At 47.9% G+C, this 21,738-nt stretch overlaps 2 protein-coding genes across 10 annotated transcripts; one reads left to right on the top strand and one right to left on the bottom strand.

Annotated features, from left to right (window-relative positions):
* Positions 1-1,802: 1,802 nt before the first annotated feature.
* Positions 1,803-18,478, bottom strand: LOC128147820 (NADH-cytochrome b5 reductase-like). 9 transcript variants are annotated; one of them, XM_052800919.1, is made up of 7 exons: positions 18,422-18,478; positions 12,395-12,574; positions 11,320-11,468; positions 10,027-10,114; positions 6,780-6,884; positions 4,884-5,087; positions 1,803-3,220 (listed from the first exon to the last, which is right to left on the bottom strand). In XM_052800919.1, the coding sequence occupies exons 1-7, from the start codon at positions 18,455-18,457 to the stop codon at positions 3,017-3,019; spliced, it is 966 nt and encodes a 321-aa protein (XP_052656879.1). In that variant the 5' UTR covers positions 18,458-18,478; the 3' UTR covers positions 1,803-3,016. The 9 variants fall into 9 exon arrangements, with proteins under 9 accessions (XP_052656879.1, XP_052656885.1, XP_052656880.1 ...); XM_052800925.1 differs by lacking the exon at positions 18,422-18,478 and adding an exon at positions 14,009-14,120; XM_052800920.1 differs by lacking the exon at positions 18,422-18,478 and adding an exon at positions 14,009-14,055 and having other exon boundaries at positions 12,395-12,943.
* On the top strand, positions 14,140-18,384 carry MRPL37 (mitochondrial ribosomal protein L37). Its single transcript, XM_052800917.1, has 7 exons — positions 14,140-14,553; positions 14,826-15,009; positions 15,559-15,674; positions 16,210-16,395; positions 16,690-16,847; positions 17,375-17,578; positions 18,161-18,384. Exons 1-7 carry the CDS (start codon positions 14,172-14,174, stop codon positions 18,236-18,238), a joined length of 1,308 nt encoding a protein of 435 aa, XP_052656877.1. The 5' UTR covers positions 14,140-14,171; the 3' UTR covers positions 18,239-18,384.
* Positions 18,479-21,738: the final 3,260 nt, after the last annotated feature.

A 21,738-nucleotide genomic window follows, 5' to 3' on the forward strand; every position in this document is an offset into this window, starting at 1 on the left:
AGGTCCGGCCAGAGGTGCTCTGGATCAGCCCAGGGCGCTCTGGCTCTGGCCAGAGACACGGTGGGTGATTTCGAGGTGTGCTGTATCGGGGCTGCCTCTATTCCTCTGTGGGCAAATTTATAAATCATGAGTCAAAAAGGCATTTGATTCATTTAAATAGAAAGGATGTGATCAGGACTGTGAGACTTCAGAGAAGATCAAAGGTTTAAATACAGTCCCCAGGAGAAACGGGAATTATTTAGGCAGGAAATAATGAGATGAAATTAAGAAGGTACTTAGACTGCACATGAGGAAGAAAGAAAGCGAAGCAAAGCCCCTCTCCCTGGCCGCACAGGCAGCGAGGGCTGAGCACCAGAGCATCCTGCCAGCATCCCCCCTGCCCCAGGGTACGAGCCCCTGCCCTGGCCTGGCGGCAGCCACCCACCACTGCAGGCAGCTCACGCACCTCCAGCTCCACAGATCCCCCCGATAATCGACAGCGTCACCACCATTTCTGTATGAAGCTGCCACCGCGGGGTAGTGCCCGGGCCTCCAAAGGGAAGGAAACCTCTCCCCCAGGTAGGGAAAATCCTGCCTGAAAGCCTTTCCATCCCACATCCCTGCCTTTGCAGGAGTGCCACGCAAGCCTCTGAAAAGGGCTGTCCCCACGGGGGACGGGATGGGAAGAGGGGACTTGTGTGAGAGCCAGCCTGAGAAATGACAAAAGGTGGGAGGGGGAAGGGAGAGAAGGGCAGAAAATAGAGAACAAAGTGCCCACGGGTGGTTTAAAGGCCCCTTCGAGTTCATACTTCCAAGGACATCGTTTCCCCCATGAAGAATGTCTCGCAAAGACCCCCTGTCCCCTCCGGCGTGGCGAGCTGGGCTGCCGGCTCGGCGTGTGTCACCTCCTCCCGCTCTGCCTGCAGCCTGCCTTTGCAGGATTCACAGCCTGCTCCGTCTCTCACCACCCTCCCTTTTAGCCACGAACAAAGACGGGAGGCTTCGCGGCAGAACGGCCAGACCAGCTGGGTAGGGTTTAACCATGGTGGCCCATATGTGCTGAAATACCCAGACATATTGGGGTTGCATTTAAAGGAACAGTCCCAGCTTTCACGCAGAAAGTCGTCGCTTTTACGAAGCGAGCGTGAAGTTTTACTTCAGGCCTTTGCAAAAAGGTTGGGTGGATTTTTAGCAAAATCTTAGAAAGGCAGAATATTTAAAGCAAGAGGTATGTAAGTAAGGTTTTCAGAGTACATAATATTTGAGAAAAATATTTGCTCCGTGTTCCCAGCTAAGGCCCGAGTAGGGAGAGCAACCGGTGAAAGCAACTCCTTATTTTATCCGCCCCATGCTGTGCAGAAACACCTCCACTACACAGTAGCTTATGGCAGCTGAAGCAGAATTTGGATGGGAGTCGAGAGCTTGCCTTGGACCTACCATGGACAACTTCCCTGGATCTCTCTGCGTTAAAAGCCAGAACCCTATTTTGGGTTACAAAGATGGCTTTCTTGTCAGCCCTTGCTCTGATGAAGTTAACATAAAAGCTGCAGTTACACAAGATTAATTCCAGGCATCTGGTTAACTGGAGATAAATCTCAGTGATGCGAGGGGAACCTACGCTTCCTCCCAACATATGAATCAGAGCCACCATTTTAGTGCACGCTGCTTATTTTGAGTAACTCTTTAACTGCATCTCCTTTGTGTAAGGTGTACTATTTGACATAGGTAAAAAATAAGGCATGAATAATAACGCAACATCATCTGTCACAGCCTGGGAAACCCCAACACAGGATGAACTGGGAATGAACAGAAAAACACAAGGGTGTGCAGAAAGGCTGTATTTCCAGGTGTGGTTAGTAAACACAGTGGTCTAAGAAGGTAAAAGAGTGGACAGCAGATATCTCAGAGGAAAGGCAGCAGCATTGTGGACTGAAAGAGGAGGAAGGGGCTGGGGTGCCCTGGCTGGGTGCCGTACCAGCACAGCTGCAGGGCTGCCAGCCCCCGGGGCAGGCCCTTGGCTCTGCCTCCTGCCCCACAGGAGAGCACCCCAGCAAAGCCCCGTGAAGCTTTCACCCCTCAGGTGGTGTTCTTGTATGCTTAGGGCATGCCCCTGGGCACCTGAGAGAGTCCTTTGACAAAAAGCAGCAGCTGTTTATTTGAAAAGAGCTTCAATTTAATGAACCACGGCTATTACACAACACTTAGGGGACATGGAAAGCAAACAACCATCCTCCTCAACAGATAGCAGCTACAACCCGGATGCTTTCTCTCAGTTTTAGGACATACTCTTTCTCTCCCCAGGCAGCATTACAAGGGTTAAGGACCAGGGTAGATAATGCAGGCTGTGCTAGGGCAGGAGGACAGCCTGCCTAAGACCTCAATGGGCATCACGTATAATTCCATCCTTATGTATAGTTTTTCTGTATATGATTGGAAAGGCTCTTTTCGGAGAAGATCAGCACTGCCTTCTCTGTATTAGTGTATAACGGGGCAACTGAGGCACAGAGAGGTTGAAGGGACTTGCCTGGTATCACCCAGCAAGATAATGACACAACCGAAATGAACTCTATCGACTCCAGAGTGCTGGGCCAGTGCTCTGCTGCTCCCTTGGCCAGGCAGTCTTCTCCGTAAGGACTAAGTCTCTCCCAACAGGGCACAATACCACTGCAGACTAACAGGGATTGCAAAGCAAATCACTGGTCTTCATATTACAGCAGAGCTGCGTACTTGGATGCTTTTTAGTACCCCTAGGTGATCTCTCTCTTAAAATTGCACTTGAAGACTTCCATTAAAATTACCATGCTGTTCTGCGAGGTGTGGGTGGCACACCACATAGCAGCCACTCTGGAATGGCACCTGCTCCTTAAAACACTCAAGAGTGAGAATCATACTGGAGACAAATATTTGATCCAAAGGCCTATGAAAGTACATGCACAAGGAACTCAGTCGATTGAGATGACTGAATTTGAGCAACGTCTGCAGAGAAACAAGGAGGTCCAAGGCCTGGCCTAAAGTTCCTTAGGTCAGGAATATCCTGCTAAAAGACAAAACAGGAATTTTCTTCGATTCCTGCAGCTTTCAAGTATCTTCTCATATCTTCATTGAATGCAGAAGAGCCACAGATCAATACAAATGGCCTTCTTCGACAGGAATTTATTATTGTCTTCATCAAGTCTTCATTGAGACGACCAGTGTACGTGTTTTCCTGATAGCTCCAAGGAAGTTTTTCCAGTGAAGTTTCCTGAAAAGACAAAAGGGTTGCAGTGTGCCATGTTAAAAAGGACAATTGATTGCTTACAGCCGAATCTCCCTCTTCCCCTCCAAGTATTGCACAGGACGTTTGTCACCCTTGTGACTCCATCTGGGTAGAACTGACCCACCTCAAGAGCTACGTTCCTCTTCCAAAGCCCAGACCAAATCTTCCCCTGTCACGAGAGACCTAGCTACTCACTCAGAGCGGACTGAACAAAACCAGAGCGTAACTATCACTAATAAATGCAGCAGAACCTTCTCCTTTGAGAACCACTTCCCACCGTGCCTTTTCTATTCCCAAGTGCTAAATCCCAAGTCTGTTCCTCTCTATTGCCTCTCCCATTCCCAAGTCTCTTTCAGTCCCACCTCCCTTGACCAAAACTGAAAGAAACCAGCACTGTTCCAAACACCATGAGAAATGTTACATCCCATGGTGTTAGATCCAGTGGGGACTCCCCTACTGCTATTAATTAGAAGCAGAAGGTGCTCAGATGTGGTGGTGACAGGCAGCAGAGTGAAATACTGAGACAGACAGATATATAATCCTAAGAGTGAGGATGCACGAGTCAGTACTGGACTACAACAAACCTGCTAAGAGGAGAGAAGAAAGGGAGAGATCTACACACGGGGCAGACAGTGTTGACAGGGGTCAGGTAGGTTTCTTGCCCTTCACTGATTGAATTTCAAGACCTCCTCATGCTCTTGAGACAGCACCGTCCTAAAAAGGGTATTTAAGCTATGTCACCAGAGACAATTACCAGTTACACTCCTATAGAGCAGCTGAGGGGGTGCCTAAGTCACAAGTACTTTTCCCTATACCCAGTCTCAACTTGTCGAGGCCATATGTGGAACATAACGTATGAGGCAGATCCACTATGAGAGATACAAAAAATGATTCATCTGAGAAACTAAAAATGCAATGGGATTCATTCCCTTAACATAAATAATTCTTTCTATATCCTCCCTGCAATGAATCCTCATTTCTGAGGGAAATAATTTTTAACCACCAAATCCATGCAGAACACAGGCAACTTTGGGACCAAATGGAAATGAAAAAGACTGCTCAAAATGTGAGACCACTGAGAGGTATGCCCTCATCCCATGGATTTGGCAGAAAAAATAATTTTACAGAGAGGGAAACAACTTTAAGAAGTTTAAAAATGGGTCAGCTGGGAAAAATAATTGCTGGGAAGTTGGTGCTAACATACTAGAAGAAGAGAGCTTTAGCCACGAGCAATGAATGGAGGATAAGGACAGATTAAGGCACTGGTATTAGGAAAGAAGAAAGAGTTTATTTGCTGTGAGTCTCTCAGAGGCAAGTTTTCTTTGCACAAACGTTTAGGTGCAGCAACAACCATCTGAAGTGGGGGGGAATAATCAACAGTGACTATGAATCAGTGGGTCCATCCCAACCAAACAGCTACGAAGGAGGTAAAGAGGGACAAGCAGTGACGGTCGCTTCCCTGAAATTCTCCGGAATGGTAGCAGTGTGAGAATATGTAGCAGATTTAAGAACAGCAGCTACTGGATCACAAAATAGCCTCAATGACTGGGAAAGAATTAAGATCACACTCATGGAAAAGCAGAGGAGGCAGAGGCTCATCCAGCACATAGAACCCTCATGCAAACATGCTTCATAACCATTTATTTACCTGGCTTAGGACGTAAAATATTCTGACGTTCCAGTATCGAGCCAGTTCCTGGAGAAGAGGTTTCAAATAAATTTTGTCAAAGGTACGGAAGCAGCCAACAAGAGTTACAAAAGTTTCATCCTCTTCATCATCTGTTATGGACTGGAGGATGGGAAGCATTGGTGCAAGGCCGGTACCAGACGCCAGCATGAGGAGTTCTCCATGCTAACAACAAACCAGAGAATTTTGAATGAGCTGTGGTGACTGGAAACAGATGTGCTCATGGTCAGTCCCTCCTTGCTGCCACACTGGTAAAGGGTCCCTTCATAGACAATATACCAGAAGGTCATAAACTGGTAAATTCAAATCTCAGAATGTATTTTTCTGCAAAGGATTACAGATAGCACTTCCAGGTTTATATATAAAATCTAGCGAAACCGGATTTTACCCAAAGATAATAATTTATCCTAACTTTAGTCTTGATTTCAATTAATTTATATTTCAGTTTCAATTCTGCAGTACACTTTGCTGACCCACTGTGTGTTGTTTTCCCACTGGAAAAGTTCCCTGTGTTTTTCTTGGATGCTGCAAAGTGCAATCCTGAATGTTCTCTGGAGGAAATGGTTTCTTCTCCATCCTGATCCACCTTATCCTCCTGGTGCATTATCTCACTTTTCTCAAAGAGCTACCAGCAGCACATAGTACTTCCCACCTGCAAGGGGGCACATTCACTCTACTAGTGATTGGGATGTTCAGGCAGTAAGGTGCTGTGCGCAGGAGGACAGAAGGTTCCCAGCGCTTTCCCCAGCTGCCAGCACGAATGCCAGAACTGGGACTTAAGCCCCTATTAAGCCCTCAGAGGCTGCCTGTGCTCCGTTTTGACTGGGAAGTTTATTGTGAATGGATCTGATCTGCCTGAATCTGAATCCTATTCTATTGGCAGCAAATAGAGATAGAAGAAAATTTGACTATGAAACTAGTATTTGAGACCTTTGTTATCATTCCTAAATAATAAACAGTTCTTCTACAGCAAGTTGTTTCAAAGACTGGTCATGTGCTTTGCAAACTGCATGTATATGGATCACCCAGACAGCCCCTGAACGCAGCCACTTCTAGGCATGACTGCCATGTTCTGTCCCAAATGATTATTTGGAAGCTTTTAAGAAGAGAAGGGAACAGTAGCCTGAAACAGCAGGGAGAGTATTTCAGGAGGCAGAACACAATTGCTCTGCACGGAGCTCAGCCACTGGGATTTTACAGCCTTATTTTTGATGGGGAAAAAGAAGAAGAAAAAACCAAGGCCTTGGGATCTTAACGATGAGTGTTTCAATTTTGTTCCTCATTTGAAAGGTCAGAATTAAGTAACCAAATCAGTATGTGTGAGAAGCCTTCCCCTGAAACTGGATCTGCCTTTCTTCGCAGCAAGCCTGGTATCAGCAGGTGGGATCAACATTTGCAGAGTGGTTGGGTGATGTGACACCTCACTGGAGCTGCTACAGTTCAGGGAATACCCAAGAGAGAAAAAGTTCAACACCTCCCCTTCGCTCATGCTCAGTAACAAAACAGCAATGTCGTTCAAACAAGGCAAAAACTGATCCATGCTCATTGCTGGTGCAAAGTAAGTTCCCTTTGTTAAACACATCAGGAACTTCTAATGCAAGTGATGAACAGAGAGCCTTGCTAGTATTTTCCACAATCTCCTGTCCACCTCCCTCTCCTCTTCCTTCTTAAATATTCTGCAGTTCAGTAAGGTGTACTTTCTCCAATTGACTGCTAATGCTGCAGCACTGTACAGTAACCCAGGAAGTCCCTAAAATAATAATGAAAACAGTAATCAAATTGATGTCTTCCCTTTAGAGTGTTAAACAAAGCTAGCTGCCACAAGCTGAAACATCCTATGTCTCTTAGGGAACTAACCTTATTAGGTTGATATGGGAACCCTCCAAACGGCCCACGCCAAAAGACCATGTCTCCTTTTTTCCACGTTTTTACGTATTGTGACATTAGCCCAGCTTCATAGCACTAATAAAAAACATTGCACAAAAGAAAAGAATAATTATACTCTGTTGGAAAGTTTCCCAGCTTAAAGTCAATTATAAAGTTATCTACATTTAAACAAGAAGGGGACAAAAAACCATTTCATGCGTTTAAAAAGAAAGAAAGATCATTCTGTTTGAAAAATAACTCAAAGTTATACCCAAAACAAAGACATTTAAATTAAATCATATTGGATCCATTCCAGCTTGACTATAATGTAAACACAACCCACTCTCATGCAGTCTGAATTTCCAAAACTGGAAAAAGCTTATCAGAGTTCTTGCTTACAAAGCACACAGAGAAGAGTGTCTTGAATGCAAAGCACAGTCCAAGCCTTCAAGTGTTCTCCAAATCTCAGGGTATGGGGTCTGGAAATGCCCTATGGGTACTGATAGTTATATAAACACTGCATAGCTCTTGCTTTATTTCAGTCTCTCAGATGCTGTGTTGATACAATTAGTGACCCGAAGTCAGGTTTCTCATTTATAAAACTCTTGTTTTCAGAACAGATCATCTGGATGCTAAGGGATGCCTTCACATTTTCAAAAAAATATGCTAATGTGGGCCTCATAGAAGAAAAACATTAGCTAAAAACTGCCTTACTTTCTACCAGGCACAAACCATATTATCGAGGCTTTTGCCTGCAGGAATGCTAACCTCACTCATGACTGATGAGAAAGGGTTGGTGCTTGCTAGAAACAGAGAAGCAAAGAGAGGCTGGAAAATGAAGGGCTCATCCAAGCAGTCTTGTTGCTATGTGCTATATGTATGTCCTATATGTATGACCACTTTATGGTTAATGAGAACAGACGTGCACAGAAGAATGGCCACAGCATATGGGATCTGGCTGGAGAACAAGGGCTGGTCCAAACAGCAAGAGCAGGCAAGCCCAACAGCTGCGGCAGACAACTGGTCTCGCACAGACCAATGCCGCTGATAAGCCTGACGAGGAGCGACACAACCAGAGGTCAGAAAGATGAGATGAGATATAAGTCTTCGAAGACTCCAGCCCATATGAAGGAAGCGTATTTTGGGGTATTTTCTGCATGCGCATTGGACAGAAGCCCAGCTCCACACCCCAGTGCCTTGGCTGGCCACCAAGCTGCACTGCAGGCAAACAAAATTGGTGAACCACAAAGAAAAAGTGAGTGAGAGAGCATGTGCTTGTGCTTGCAGTGTTAGCTAATAAAGAACACAGATGCTCCTCCCCTCCTAACAACCTCACTGGAACAAGATACCTGAAGTATTAAGAACTATTAGCACCAGTTGTTACATTCAAAAGGTAAATGCATAACATACACACACATCCAGGCTCTGAGTTACTGTCAGAAACATTTTATGTTCAGAGGGCTCTGGGCAGGTACTAAGTCTCAGGCAAAGAGTGTGCAGTTCTATCAAAGGTGCAGTATTTTATACCTACCTTCTTCAAATACATACAGAAACCCAAGGCAAGAGCACAAAAGTCAGCCCCGTTTGCTGCCTATTCCCGATGGACCAGGGTAATAGAAACTAAACCAATCCTCCCTTCACCAAAATTATTTCCAAAAATTGAAGTGAGAAGTGATTGCATGGGTTTAAAATGTATTTTTCTAAATAAAAAGAAAAAAATAATTATCTCCTGGGGGAAAACTTCTACACCCAGTTTTACATGGAGAGAAACCCTAACATTATAAAATCACTCAAAAAGAGGGTTATGCTCTGTAAATGGCAACTCCCTCACTCTTAACTGTAGTATCACAAATGCAATGCTATAGTAACAGGAGGCAGAAGGGTTTGAACAGTGCTTGGATTGCATAGTAATAATAATAATATAGTACTTTCCAAAATTGCCTGAATAGTGTGAAATATACCACAACCTACAGTGAGTTATAAAAATGGCTGCTTTACACTGGGTGTTACCAACCTCTTTTGTCACTGCCAGAGAAGAACTATAGCTCCCTTTGGGATGAAAGGCTCTATATAAAGGAAAGGTATCATTACAATCATTACTATTATTATTGAAATGCAAAACCTGTGAGTAATAAGCAAGTATACATGAAATTTCACAGTCATCCTGTGAACGTATCCTATTAATGCAACTCAAATGCAACACTTCTCTCCCCTACTACACACCAATTGCCACAAGAATGGTGAAATGACCCTCCCACAGGTGTCCTATAGAAGCTGTACACTTTTGTAAAGAACAGGGTTTGTGTTTGAACGTATAATGCATAATAAACCCCAAAAATGTGAAATCCTGGAAGACAGGCAGAGGACAAGTGGTCATTCTCTGCAAGCCACCTGGGGTACCCAGCACTCTGAATTTCACACCTCTACTGAAGTCTGTGTCTGCCCTGAGGAATCACTAGTGACATTCAAATGCAGTATCGGAAAAATCTTCTTCAATTCGATATCCGCCACACAAAGTAATCTTTTAGGAGGGCCCTGCAGACTTTATTCAGACAAATTTCCAGCCAAGTTCTCCTATAAAATCCTTTTGAACTCAACCTGCATTTTGTGGTGGCCTCCAGAAGGGCCAGGACACTCGTCCAAAATGGGGCTCTGCCACCCCATCCACCCCGATAGGTGCAGCCTGTGCCTGTGGGCCACGGGGACCCTCTCAGACTGCAGGCAGCTCCAGAGCCCTGCCCGCAAACCAGAAACAGCCACCTACTGTCTGTCCACATTTGTAAACAAAATGAAAAATTTTTCTAAGGAGTGTTCTTAAAGCAAAATACAGGGGGGAGGGTAATGGCTGGGTAAAGACTTCCCAAAATCAGTGGTTCAACCAGGCTGACAACTAGGTGCAATTTCAAAGACAGACTGAAAAGGCAAAATGAAATCGGGGAAGTGGAATGGGCACCTCTTTGCACACTGGTGACCACAGGGCTCCCGAGAGGCTCTCCCAAGCGCTTAAGAGGGCTTATGCTGCAAAGCACTTGTCTGTGTGCCACCTTCCTCTGCTTTCGGTTTTGTGGGAAAAACTGCAATTTTTATCAGCAAAGCTCAACTGCTTTAAAACAACACAGAAACAGTCCATGAGGGATTTGAGAGAGTTTCACCTGAAGTGCTGACAGCATGCTTGGTTCCTAAAGAAAACAGTCCCTGGCACCTTAGACTCTAATCCATATTGTACAGGCTTACTTACTTTCATTAAAACTTCAAAGTAGCCTTCTGCATTCCCTCGGCTAATCGGAGTATAGGCTCGCTGGACCTCCAAACCATTCACCACTCCTCTGAGGAGAGAAACATAGGAACCCACTGTGACTTGGGTCATTGACTGGTATTACCAAACTTCTGCAGTTCTCTGGGGAGACAAGGGAGGCAGCAGGTCCTCTTCCCAGTGGCCCAGCCTGTGGACAGATGCAAAACATTTCCCTTCCCGAAGTAAAAATCCAGGGGGAACATAATGGATAAACGCACCTTTTGTTTTCCCAGTGGTGGCCCCAGCTGTACCACACATTCAGCTTTTGGACACATCCCTGGAAGGATGTTTGAGCCGTTTTGTGAGAAATGGCCAAACATGTAAGAGTGGCAAAGGGGAGAGAAAAAGCTTTCATGGTTAAGTTTGCTATCCCTTTTGGGCTGGGGTCTACCTTCCTTTCTGAGTTCGGACAGCATCTGGTAACTAAATAATGAAAGCTAGGGCACAGCCTTGACCTGAGGTCTTATCAATATACACTGTATTTTCCTCTAAGTCTTCTCTTTCCATAGAATATATCCACCCTGCTCTTTACTACTGACTGCGGTAATTGATTGAAGGGACCAAACCTTTTCCTCTGCTGCATTATGAGAGATGGCTGAAGGGAGAAGCATGTACTTTCAGCAGCCAGCCAGCTGTATACATCAGCTGTTAACGTACAAATAACGTCAACAGATACAGATCAATGGTATCATAACATGACTTTTTCTATCTGGCAATGATCACCACAGATGGCTGAGAAAGACATAAACTTTTCCCAAGTGGCCCCTTTCTGGCAAGCAATAAACTACACAGGAGGGTTGTTTTGCTAGAAATCAGTCAGGAATGCCTGGACACTGGGGGGTTACACCCCAGGTGCTGAGTTACCCCGAGACACAGGGCCTAAAATACCGAGCTCTGGGGTAAGTGCAGCTCATTGTCTTCATTCCAACATGCTGGAGTAAATCATCTGTTGTAACATCCATTCTTTGAGTCTTTCTTTCTGCAAATGGATTTTCTTAATCACACCTAGTTCTTTCTGACCCACCGACACAAGGATAATGCTGAAGAAAAATGCAGCTTTGGAATGGCTTTTAGCGTATAATTAGTAGAGCTCACAAGCTCACAAGTTCTTTCATCTGTGCCATTGTGGAGGTATAGAAATTATGATTTGCCTGGTATGAAGCCTTTGTCTATTGACAAAAACCTACATATTCGGTTACATAATGCAGACTGTTTAACTAGCACAGAGAACAATACCTTAACACGATATGTTGTCCTAAACTCAACCGCAGACTGCTATTTCCCGGTAATTCAAATTTGTACTGGTAGGTGTCCTCTGTTAGCTGCTCCACCGAGCTTATGTTGAATGCAGTAAATGTATCTGGATTCAGTTCTGAATTATTGCTCTGCAAGAACAACAATAAATAATTACTTGGTTAGATGGTGTCTTTTATTATTTCATTTTTCTTTGGAAGCAAACGTGTGTGCTCATTTAGTGCCAGAGATACTCAGGACTCCAGAAGAATGTGTATTAAATGCTGGGGCCCAGCGCAAATTTCAGCTCTCTGCTGATTCATTATCATGTTCTGTGGCACGCACTTTGGGATCTTGCATTCCCCAACCCCCCAACCCCCCTTTTCAAATTACATTTTTTACACCTTACTGCAAGGTCATCCTATTACGACTCACTGCAATAATTTTCTCAAGTCTGGAAACAAACAGAAATAACACTGCTAAAAGAGCTGAGCGCTGCTTTGGGGGCAACTTTGAAACCTATCGATGACCACTGCGAACAGGAAATACTGCTAGCTGTTTTAACGCTGATCATTTTTGCTTGACCCAGCATAGTTAATCTTATGTAAAAGGGCACTGACAAGCTTAAAATTATGCTCTAAAGACAACTACTCCACTGCACACAATGCAGCTTTTTTCATCCTCAGAATGAGAGTCTAAAAAACAGGTCAGGAAAATGGAGCTTCTCTGAGGAAAGTGTCAGAGAAAATTGTGATTCTTTGTACCTTTCACCCATTCCCACTTTCCAGAGAGGCTGGCTCTGGCTGGCTGGGGTACCCCAGCAAGGAGAAACTGCAGACCCAGAGCTGTAATGCGACACCAGGGCGAACTCGACACTTGGAAAATCCCATTACAGCACGGAGAGAGCGGGCAAGGGGGAGGGTGGCTGTGAAGGCAGAGTTTGGGGAATTGCGTTTACAGCCTTCTCTTAAGGCACTGCTTTAATCTATTGCTGCATCCCTCGCCCATCACCACAGCCCCACACACTAACAAGTACGATCAAAGCACAGGCTCTAGGATGTGATGAAGATAAATTGACCTGCTCCTTCTTTTCCATGAGGAGGCTTTTGTCTTGCTTTGCTTTGGCCCTCTCCCATTGTGCAAGCTCCTTCTCATACACATCATAGATGCAGGGTTTGCAGCCGCTGCCACAGCACTGGGATGGGGAAGGTTCCTGGGGTTTGAGAGCCAGCCAGTCGTGCTCATTTCCACTCATTGTCTGCAAAACACAAGCCCTGCATCAAAAACAGCACGATGAAGAGGGGCACGTGCTCATCAGCCGAGCATTATTTGGAGAAGGACTGAGAAAATCTCTCTCGAGCATCCTGCATGTGTGTCTCAGGGACTCAGAAAACCGAAAACCTGCGAGCCGATCTGGTGCCTGCAACGCTCCGTTTTCGCTCAAGTGCTCGCCGCCTCTGCCTTATCTGGTGCGGGAACGCCAGACATCACAGCCACCGGCCCAGAGCTGCACAGCAGATTCCAGCCCAACCTCAGGCTCTGCTTCCCAGCCTGGCTCCCCAGCCAAAGCAACCTCCAGCAGCAGCAGGCACACCCTTACTCCTGCTCGTTCTGCCGTGGTGATTTCCTACAAAAGAGTGGCTTGGTCACCCGGAGCAGAAACATCTTAAAAATCTGCAGCTCGGTCCGTAAGAACGGGTAATGAACTCCAACCACCAAGATGTGGCCTGCCAGAGCACAGCTTTAAAATGGGGGGGGGCAGTGAACTGAAAGTGGGGTTTAGGGCCAAGAGACTAGAGGCAAACGCAGTGAAGTCACAGGAAAGCAAACGAACACTTTGGTTATGAGCAGATGTGAGTCCGGCTCTAAATGCAGACATGTAGGAAAGTGCAAAAAGCACTGGCAGTGTGATTTTTATCCCTTACTGCTACCCTCGCTTCAGAGAGAGCTGTACCTACCGAATGCTCCTCAAACCGAAATCACGATGCAGACCTCTCAGGGACTCTGCTATTTTTACACAATGCCTGGTTTAACGTTGTTCCCAATACATTTGTATCTGTATCATTTAAACGAGAGAAGGTCCAGAGGAAATTATAAAGCCACGGGTGACGAGGCTGAGGAAGAGAACACTTAGCACTTAGAGCAGCTTCATTTTCAAGGTGAATTAATTACCTGACCTTCACCCTGAAACACAAATACGCTTATTCTAACGTTACGGGGGAAGAAGAGAGAACCAAAAGGCAAGTGGTCCTGCTTTCCACAGCGGCCACCGGTTCCGTGCCCCCTGAGCAGCTCGGGGGGGCCCTCAGCACCCACAGCTCCTCCACGGGCTACGAAGAGGGGCACCCCGACCAGGCCGCGGCTGGAGCCCGGAGTCCCCAGGCTCGGGGCTGGCCACATTTTATAGAGTTTCGAGCACTTACTCTGCGTGCCCGGGGGCCTGGGCACACCGCCCCACGGGCGGAGCGGCCCCGGCCCCACAGGACCCCGGCCCCACACAGCGGGCCTGCAGGCCCCGGCAGCCCCCGCCCGCCAAGGGCCGGTCTCTCAACTGCCGCCCCCGCCCCGCAGGAGAGGAGGCGCCTTTTCCCGCCCGCCTCCTGACTTACCAACATGGCACCAACCCTTCACCCGCCGCCCCGCCCCGCTGCCGCCGCTGCCACCGCCAGGCACTTTGCCGACCCTCCCTTACCGCGGGGCCCCTGCCCGCTATTGGCTGCCGCTGCCGTCAGTCAGCCGGGAGAGGGGAACGGTGGTGGTAGTGGGGGGCGTGAGCCCGCCCGCCGCGCTCCCGCCGTGCTGCGCGCGCCAAGATGGCGGCGGGCGGGCGTTGAGGCGGCGGCGGAGGAGGGAGGATGGCGGCGGCGGGGCCGATGGCGCTGAGGCGGGCGGCGGCGCGGGTCCGCGGCATCCTCACCCGCGGCATCCTCACCCGCGCCGCGCCGCCTCGTCACCGCGGGCCGCTGCCGCGTACGCCCTGGACCACCCGCGGGCCGCCGCCGGAGGAGCTGGCCCGGCTGGTGGAGCGGCGGCCGGTGCGGGAGCAGGTGGAGCTGGACACCATCACGTACGCCGGGCGGCAGCACTTCATGCCCGGCCTGGCCCGGCCCCACTTCCCGCCCTGGGACCGCGGCTGGCACGACCCCTGGCACTCGCCGGGGCCGCGCTACGAGGAGATGCCGCTGTACAAGGAGCGCGGCTGCTACATCTGCCACCAAGGCGTCCGCATGCTGGAAGGTACCGGCCCTCCTGGCCCTGCCTTCGGCCCTCCTGGCCCTCCTCGGCCCCGGCCACCCCCTCTCTGTCCCCGCCCAGCCCTGCCCCGGGCCGCGCAGCATGTTCAAGCACTCGCCCTTCACTGCCAGCCGAGGTTTCTCCTCACATAGTGCAAAAAAACCCCCCACAGACGGTGAAGAGCCTGCCCTGCCTCGTGAGCGAGCTGGGTTGGCCCCATCGCCAGCCCCCCGGGCTGTCTCGGTAATACGTGTTTTCTTGGTTTGCGTTTCAAGGAGTTCGGCAAGCGCAGTGGCTCACCAAGACGAAGCTGGTGGAAGGTTTGCCTCCGTCGGTGCTGAGCATCATTGACAACCCAGCTCACCAGCTCGAGGACTACGAGGAGAGGGTAAAGCGTGTGATCTCACACGCGCGGCTCTGGGACACGACAGAAACTATTCCCAAGAGAGAACATTATTGGTAAGTCCTCGGTCGTAGGGAAAAATCTTTCTGCTGCGTGGTTATGGCTTTGGCGTAAGCCGGTCATCAAGCAGGTAACTTAAGAACCAGAGTTTTTAACACTACAAGGAAAATCCATCCGTAGATCTGCTGTTGAGAGATTCACTTACTGTGCAAAACCGTTTGACCCTTTGTATCAGGTGGTCACCTTGTAAAACAAACAACAACCAAACAAAAAACCCCCAATTCTGAATACTGATAGTAGTACCAATGTAAACACATACTCAAAGCTTCTTTCAGGCCAAGGCCTGTGTTTCAGCTTGAGATCTACTTCTAGCTGATGCAGAATGTCAATTTTTTAAATAACTAACGGTAAGTGTTACTTCTGCCAACTAGGAACAAGACTGGTGTGTGGGATATTAATCCGAAATCTGTGTTAACTGTTCGGAAGTGTTAAGCTATTATATGTTTTACATACAGGAATGCTACAGCATTCATGTCCCGGAAGCATCTGCCTGCCATTATGATCACATTTTTTTACATAACTTATTTTTTTTTCTCATTCTAAAGCCCAGTACTGTTTGAAGACTTGATACATTTATGTCGGTTAATGTCTGCGAAGTATCCTTCTCTGACTAAAAGAATGTTGGCTAGAAACTACAAGATAGCAGCTACGTGGGAAAGAGGTTAGTTGCTGCTATGGTGGAAGCACTTAGCTCTTCTCATTAATATAAGAGGGTAATAAAATATAAGAGGGGTAATAAAGCTGCTAGCTTTAAGGCTGAGGACTTGGAGAAAATGAAACATTTTCTGGAACCAAGTAATTCTTTCAATTTTAAGTAGTGCTGTAAGCATGGGCAGCCTTGGATGATGACAGGATACTTGCCCTGAGGAGATTATTAGGGTGTTAGACAATATCGACAAGATGGCGGGAGAAGAGAACCACTGTCTTAGAACTGATTGATTATTTTTTTGTGCCCAAAGTCTGTACTGTTGTTTTTTGAAGTATGTTAGTTAAACTAACACCAGCAATAAACATTGGTATTTTAGAAGAAGAACCTACAGCTGAGCTACTATTTACAATGAGTTTGGAGGTGAGGGGGAGAGAGTGAACCTTGCAGAACAATGACTTGCTAGAATGCTGCTGCCCAAAAGGAAACATACGTCTTTCCCTAATCTTACTTCAGCAATGTTTGAATGTAGCCTAATTTCCCTCCCCAGAATCCATTCTCCTTCAGGTCCGTGGCCTGAATGGAATACTTATGAACTCTGTGGCCCCAATACCACCAGTAGCCTCCAAGGAGGAGATACTGGCCACTGAAGAACATGTTCTGGAGACCTTCTATCCCATCTCTCCTACAATTGATCTTCAGGAAGTGAATGTGTACCAAGAGCTCAACAGTACAGGTAAATCTAGCCATTAATAATTTTCTGTCAGACAAAGTGTTCAGGTTAACCTGGAGTCCTTGCCGTTCCGTGAGACAGCTGTGGTAGGGAGTGTATGGGAATGAGGGGACAGAGGAGCTGGGCACAGGGTGTGCAGTGCAAGCACTCCAGACCTGTGGCGAGTATATTGTGGCCTAAGCAGGACTGTGGAGAACTTAAATCCCGGCACATTAACAGTTCCTGAAGATACGGGAGAAAACGTTGGCTGTGTAGTTTCTTACTGAGCGATTTCTGACATGATTATCTGCCATTTAGGTTTTCGAGATGGTTATCCGTACTCTCATCCTCACACTCTGTTCTTCCTGGAATCGGCCAACATTCGTCCTAACAGGTTCAGACCAGAACAACTTCGTGCTAAAATGCTGATGTTTGCTTTTGGCAATGCGCTGGCAAAGGCTAAGGTGCTGTATGGGGTACGTATCGGAGACTGCTGCTGACTTGCTAGGCCTTTGTTGTCTCTCTGGTGCTGCAGCTAGTGGAAAGAGTCATGAAATTCCCTTGCTGTGGCCTGTTAGAGTAGTTTTCAAATCTAAGCTTCCCAGTCCAGAGATCTGTCTAACTGTAACCTTGAGGTATGGTTACCGATGTCTGCTGATCCAGAAAACCATCACTCAGCAATGAGCATGTTCGTGATGTAACACGCATTGGAGTGGTAATGGGTAGGAACAAGGGAGTAGGTTCAGCTGCAAAACGCTTAACCCATCCCACAGCTCAGTATGTAAATTGATACTTCATTGCTGGCTGAAGGAGAAATTCTAATTAATATACAAAATCTACATTCAAAACTTGTTTGACTAGAGTAATTTTCTGGGCAAGGTAACAATACATTTATTAAAATCTTGGCTTTAAACCAAGTAGAAGATGCAGCATCAGCAAGTACTCATACAATTTCTGTGGTAACTGGCTTTTTAAATGTTCTTCCCCCCACCTTCTTTCCTAGAATGATCCCAAGGTTTTGGAGCAGCCAATAGTGGTGCAAAGCGTTGGCACAGATGGCCAGCTCTTCCAGTTCATGGTGTTCCAGTTAAATACAACAGACCTTGTCTCTGGCGATGGCATAAAAAATCTAGTCTGGATTGACTCCGATCAGAATCTGTATGAAAAAGCCCAGTGTATTTCAGAAGTCAAGAAGAGAGTTGTTACGGTAAGCAAAACTTGGGAAACGGTCCTGGAAATAGTACCCTTTCACCTCTGTTGGAGGTTTGGCAGCTGGCGTAGAGCTGCAGTGCGGGTTTTAAACCAGCTGAAGGGACCTGACACAGGCGCTGGCCTCGTTCTTACTCAAGCAGGTGTTACTGACAGGGAGTATTTGTAGTGCTGATGTACCGCATAGCGTGCAAGCCACATGCCAAGCTTAATACGAACTCCTACATAAAGATATACCCATCTGTAATCTACCATCTCATAATACGCTTGTTTAAAATCAACTCGTGCTCTGATGAAGGAATTGCTTACATGCAACTGTCAGCTTCGCTGTAGAGTAAATAGAGCACAGTGCTGTCAGCCCTGGTTACGCTGGGAGGGCGTCTCGGTTTGATGGGCAAAGGGTTTATGCTGTTTGAGACTTATACCAGTCGAAGTACCCACAGACAAACCCGTCTGGGGAGGGAGAGCACAATTTGGAAGCCACCACGTCTGAAGTCTTATTCAAGTGTATTTAAAGCCGTTGTTTGTCTGCATTAATCACTTCACTGCAAACTGAGCATCCATGTCTTTTTCTCTGCAGAAGCCCGCTGGAATATATGGCTTTCAGCCAGACACATTCAAGAAGTTTCTGGCACTGTATCTGCATGGAACTGTGTGAAATTCAGCTCAAATGAAAATACTTCACCAACTGTACCTGCTGCTTCTCTTTGCCAGAACCATCACATAATTAAAGAAAGGTGGATTAATTTACTTTCAAAAATAAATTATATTGTTACTGAAAGTAAAAATTTTTTTTAAACTAAATTGTGCATGAAGAAACTCTTTCATTTTAGGGGCTCACCTCTGGATTCGGGTTAGAGAGAGTCATCAAATGCATCCTCCTGCACTCTTCCACCGTTGCCTAGAAAGAACATAAGCCAGTCATTATTCCTCTGCGCAGGTTCTGCTCTCAGTGTGCTTTTGCACAGAGCTAGACTCAAACCTATTTTCCGAGGTTGCTTTGAGTACCTCTGAATGCAGTGTATGTGGAAGAGACTTACAAAGCTTCAAGGGGGGAGCCTGAGACATGAGCCTTTTTCATTCTGCCTGGCTTTTACTTTGTTTTACTCCTGGCTGCTTTGGGATGTGTCGTGCTGCCCTGCGCTTAGTTCCCAAAGCACTTAATCGGTGAGATTGCTTTGTTGGATCTATAGAACCGCAGTTCTTTTATCCCCCAATCCTGGATGAAGAGACCTATCCATTTTGGGAAAGTGGTGTAGAATGTAGCGTGAAACTTTGGTGCCTGGTAGCTGGTATACGCTGCTAAAAATACAAAGGAAGAATTTCTTCCTGCCACACAGAGTTAACTGAGCAGGAAGCGTATTCTTTTTAAGATGGGGGGATTAGTGTGGTTTTTGTAAAATGAAAGCTAAATTAGCTCCAGCCAAATGTAGAATGTTTTGCAGTTCTGCACTGATACCCTCCAGCACATGGGAAGGAATAGGACAGCCTGCGCTATTTTATGGTGTGGAAGAGCTAATTTCCAAGAAATTGATCTCACTTCAGTGTCTTGTGTCAGGGACTGGTCTGTGCTTTGTGATCTTCTCTGACCATCTGGATGAACACCCCAGTTGTGTGTTCCAGTCCCAGCCCATCAGACAGCTCTGCTCTGCAGCCTTCAGAAAACAGATTTTCACTAGTCAAAATTGAGATCAACAGTTGCACCCAGTAAATTGGGATGCATCGGCTTGTAAGTTAAATTAACAAATCCCTCAATAGTTAGGAGAAAATGCTTGAAAGAGAAATAATCTAGTAAGTGTTGCATTGATCTAAATCATGTTAATTCTGCCTGCTCAAGGGATGCCTAATTCAGCTGATCGATTTTAAATCTGCTCAGATCTGTAATTTGCACCAGTTATTTAGGAATATATTTGAATACACTCATGCTGTGTGGAGACTGGTAGGTGTTTCTTTCTCGGCTGTTGGCTCTCTGCTATGTCACACCGACCCTGCTGAACGGCTCTAGGCAACGGCCCTTGGACTATTGACATCCCCTCACCCTTCCAGCTTTGGGTCATTACCGTCTTAAGGAGGAAACCCTGCAGAGCAGCCAGCCGCTGCCATGTTAACGTTCGGGAGCAAAGCGGTTTCACTAAGGAAGCGTGGTAGAAGAGTGGCTGTGGTGGAGAGGGGGCGTGGAGGAATGAAATGCCTCGCATGCTTCCAGTAGATGTGGGAATCTGAAGATGGTCTACATGGGAAAGAGCCAAAGTCTCTTTAGATGCTTTTACCTCTCAACAAAGACATCTCCATTAGGACAGGCAGTAGAAGAGGAGAAGCTAAGTGAAGCTGGAGTCCCATTGTCTCCAAGACTGAGCAGAGACAAAGCATGAACGCAGGGAGAGATGGACAAAGGCAATTTTGAAAAATGGCAGAAGCAATAAGACATGGGATAGTCAGCAGGGGAATGAGGCTTCGGCAGGTTACAAGAGGCATCAGGAAGCCACTTGAGATGAGGGGACCATGGCCAAGCGTGCAAGACCGTGTCCCTGGTTTGCTCAGGGCACGGCTGATCTCGCCTGCGGTGGGGGGGGAGCAGTACTCACAGTGTTGGTGGAAGGAGCAGCTGATCCTCGTGCTGGGTAAGCTCCTCTGAGGTCCAGGAGGGGAACTCAAGGGGGGGAAAGAGCGGGGCTCCCAGCTTGGCACCTGGGACGGATGCTGGGGTTTGTCCATCGTGGTGCAGGTACGAGGTCCGCGAACCAGGCAGCCCCTGCAGAGCAGCCCCCGCACCACGGACAGCCCTGCACCCGTGTGCGGTGTCCCGCTGGTCTTCCCAAGCACCCCGCATGTGGTTCGGTTCACCCGCTCGTTCCTCCAGCGTGACTCGCTGGAATTGGCCCCGCTGAGGGAGGTGGGACCGAGAGCAGGACGATGGGTCACAGAGGCACATCTGGTTCGGCATCAATAAGTTATAAAGGCTTGTCAGCAGATGAATGGCATTACCTCAGCACGGACCAAGAGCCAGGCATTAACTTTTAATGAACGGCAGCCGGGGAAGCAGAACATGCGAGAAAGGGGTGGCTGGAGTCCGAGATGAAGACCTGGCAGTGCCCGGCTGCCAGGAGGAGAGCTCTGCAGGATCAGGAGCTCTGCACCGGTGCGGGATCTGGCCCCCAGCCCACCCTGGGGACGATGCACGGTGTGCCGTCTGGGCTCCGCTGCTCCACACGACCTTCCCCTGAACCGCTCCCTGTGCAAAATCCCACTCCACGGGCTGCACTCATTGTGCCAGCAAGTACGGGCCGTGCTCAGACCGGAGCCCCTGGTTGTTCAGAACCTCCTCCCACATTTAATTTAATGAAGACTAATGGGGGAGACAATTATCCCTAAGGTTGGGCTCAGGAGATGTTTAGAGGAGGGAACTTGGCAGTTTCTCATGGCGGTGTGTAGTAAAACTAGCTTGTAACCCCATAAGAACCAACGGGAAGGGCTTTTCTACGCCCTGCAATGCTGCCTCTTGCTCGGGGCAGCCGAGCAGGGCCTGGATGGGCAGTGTGGGCAGGGATGGCCCAGGGAACCGGGAGGGCAGGAGGTCCTCATCAGCATCACCTAATTACCCTTGGGGGTCACGTTTCCAAATGATGGACAACGCTTGCACGCTACTTTCTGCAAAGCACAGAGGGACGTGATTGCCTGGACCGAAAACCGCGTTGGGGCACGGCCGCAGACCCCGCACGAGGATGTCTGTGGCGTTAACCCGGGGGCAAACCTGCACAGGTAGCAAAGGGTGCAAGCACGCACCGCTCCTTGGCCCCGCCGTTAATTACATGCTAATGGGCTCTGCAGGCGCAACGATTTTTCTGGGTGGTTCCCAACACCCAGCAGACATCCAACGCGTCGGCCCCTCGCCCTTCTGCTCCCGGAGCATCCGTGATTGCACGGCGCTCGCTCCTGGAATTGCAGCGGTGACGTGGCTGCGGGTGCCGGGTGGGAGCATCCCACAGGACCAGCAGAGCTCCAGGATGGCTCGCAGCCCCCCCGAGCCCACAGCCCCCTCTTGAACGTTCCTGCAAGGAGGGAGAGAAGCTGCAGAATCGCAGCCAGCCGTATCCTGCCCGAACGAGTCAAAGGCAGAGAACAAGTCTCAGCCAGCAGCTCCCGGGAGCGTTTCAAGCA

This window comes from Harpia harpyja, chromosome 11, assembly GCF_026419915.1.
Source record: "Harpia harpyja isolate bHarHar1 chromosome 11, bHarHar1 primary haplotype, whole genome shotgun sequence".
NCBI classification, from domain to species: domain Eukaryota; kingdom Metazoa; phylum Chordata; class Aves; order Accipitriformes; family Accipitridae; genus Harpia; species Harpia harpyja.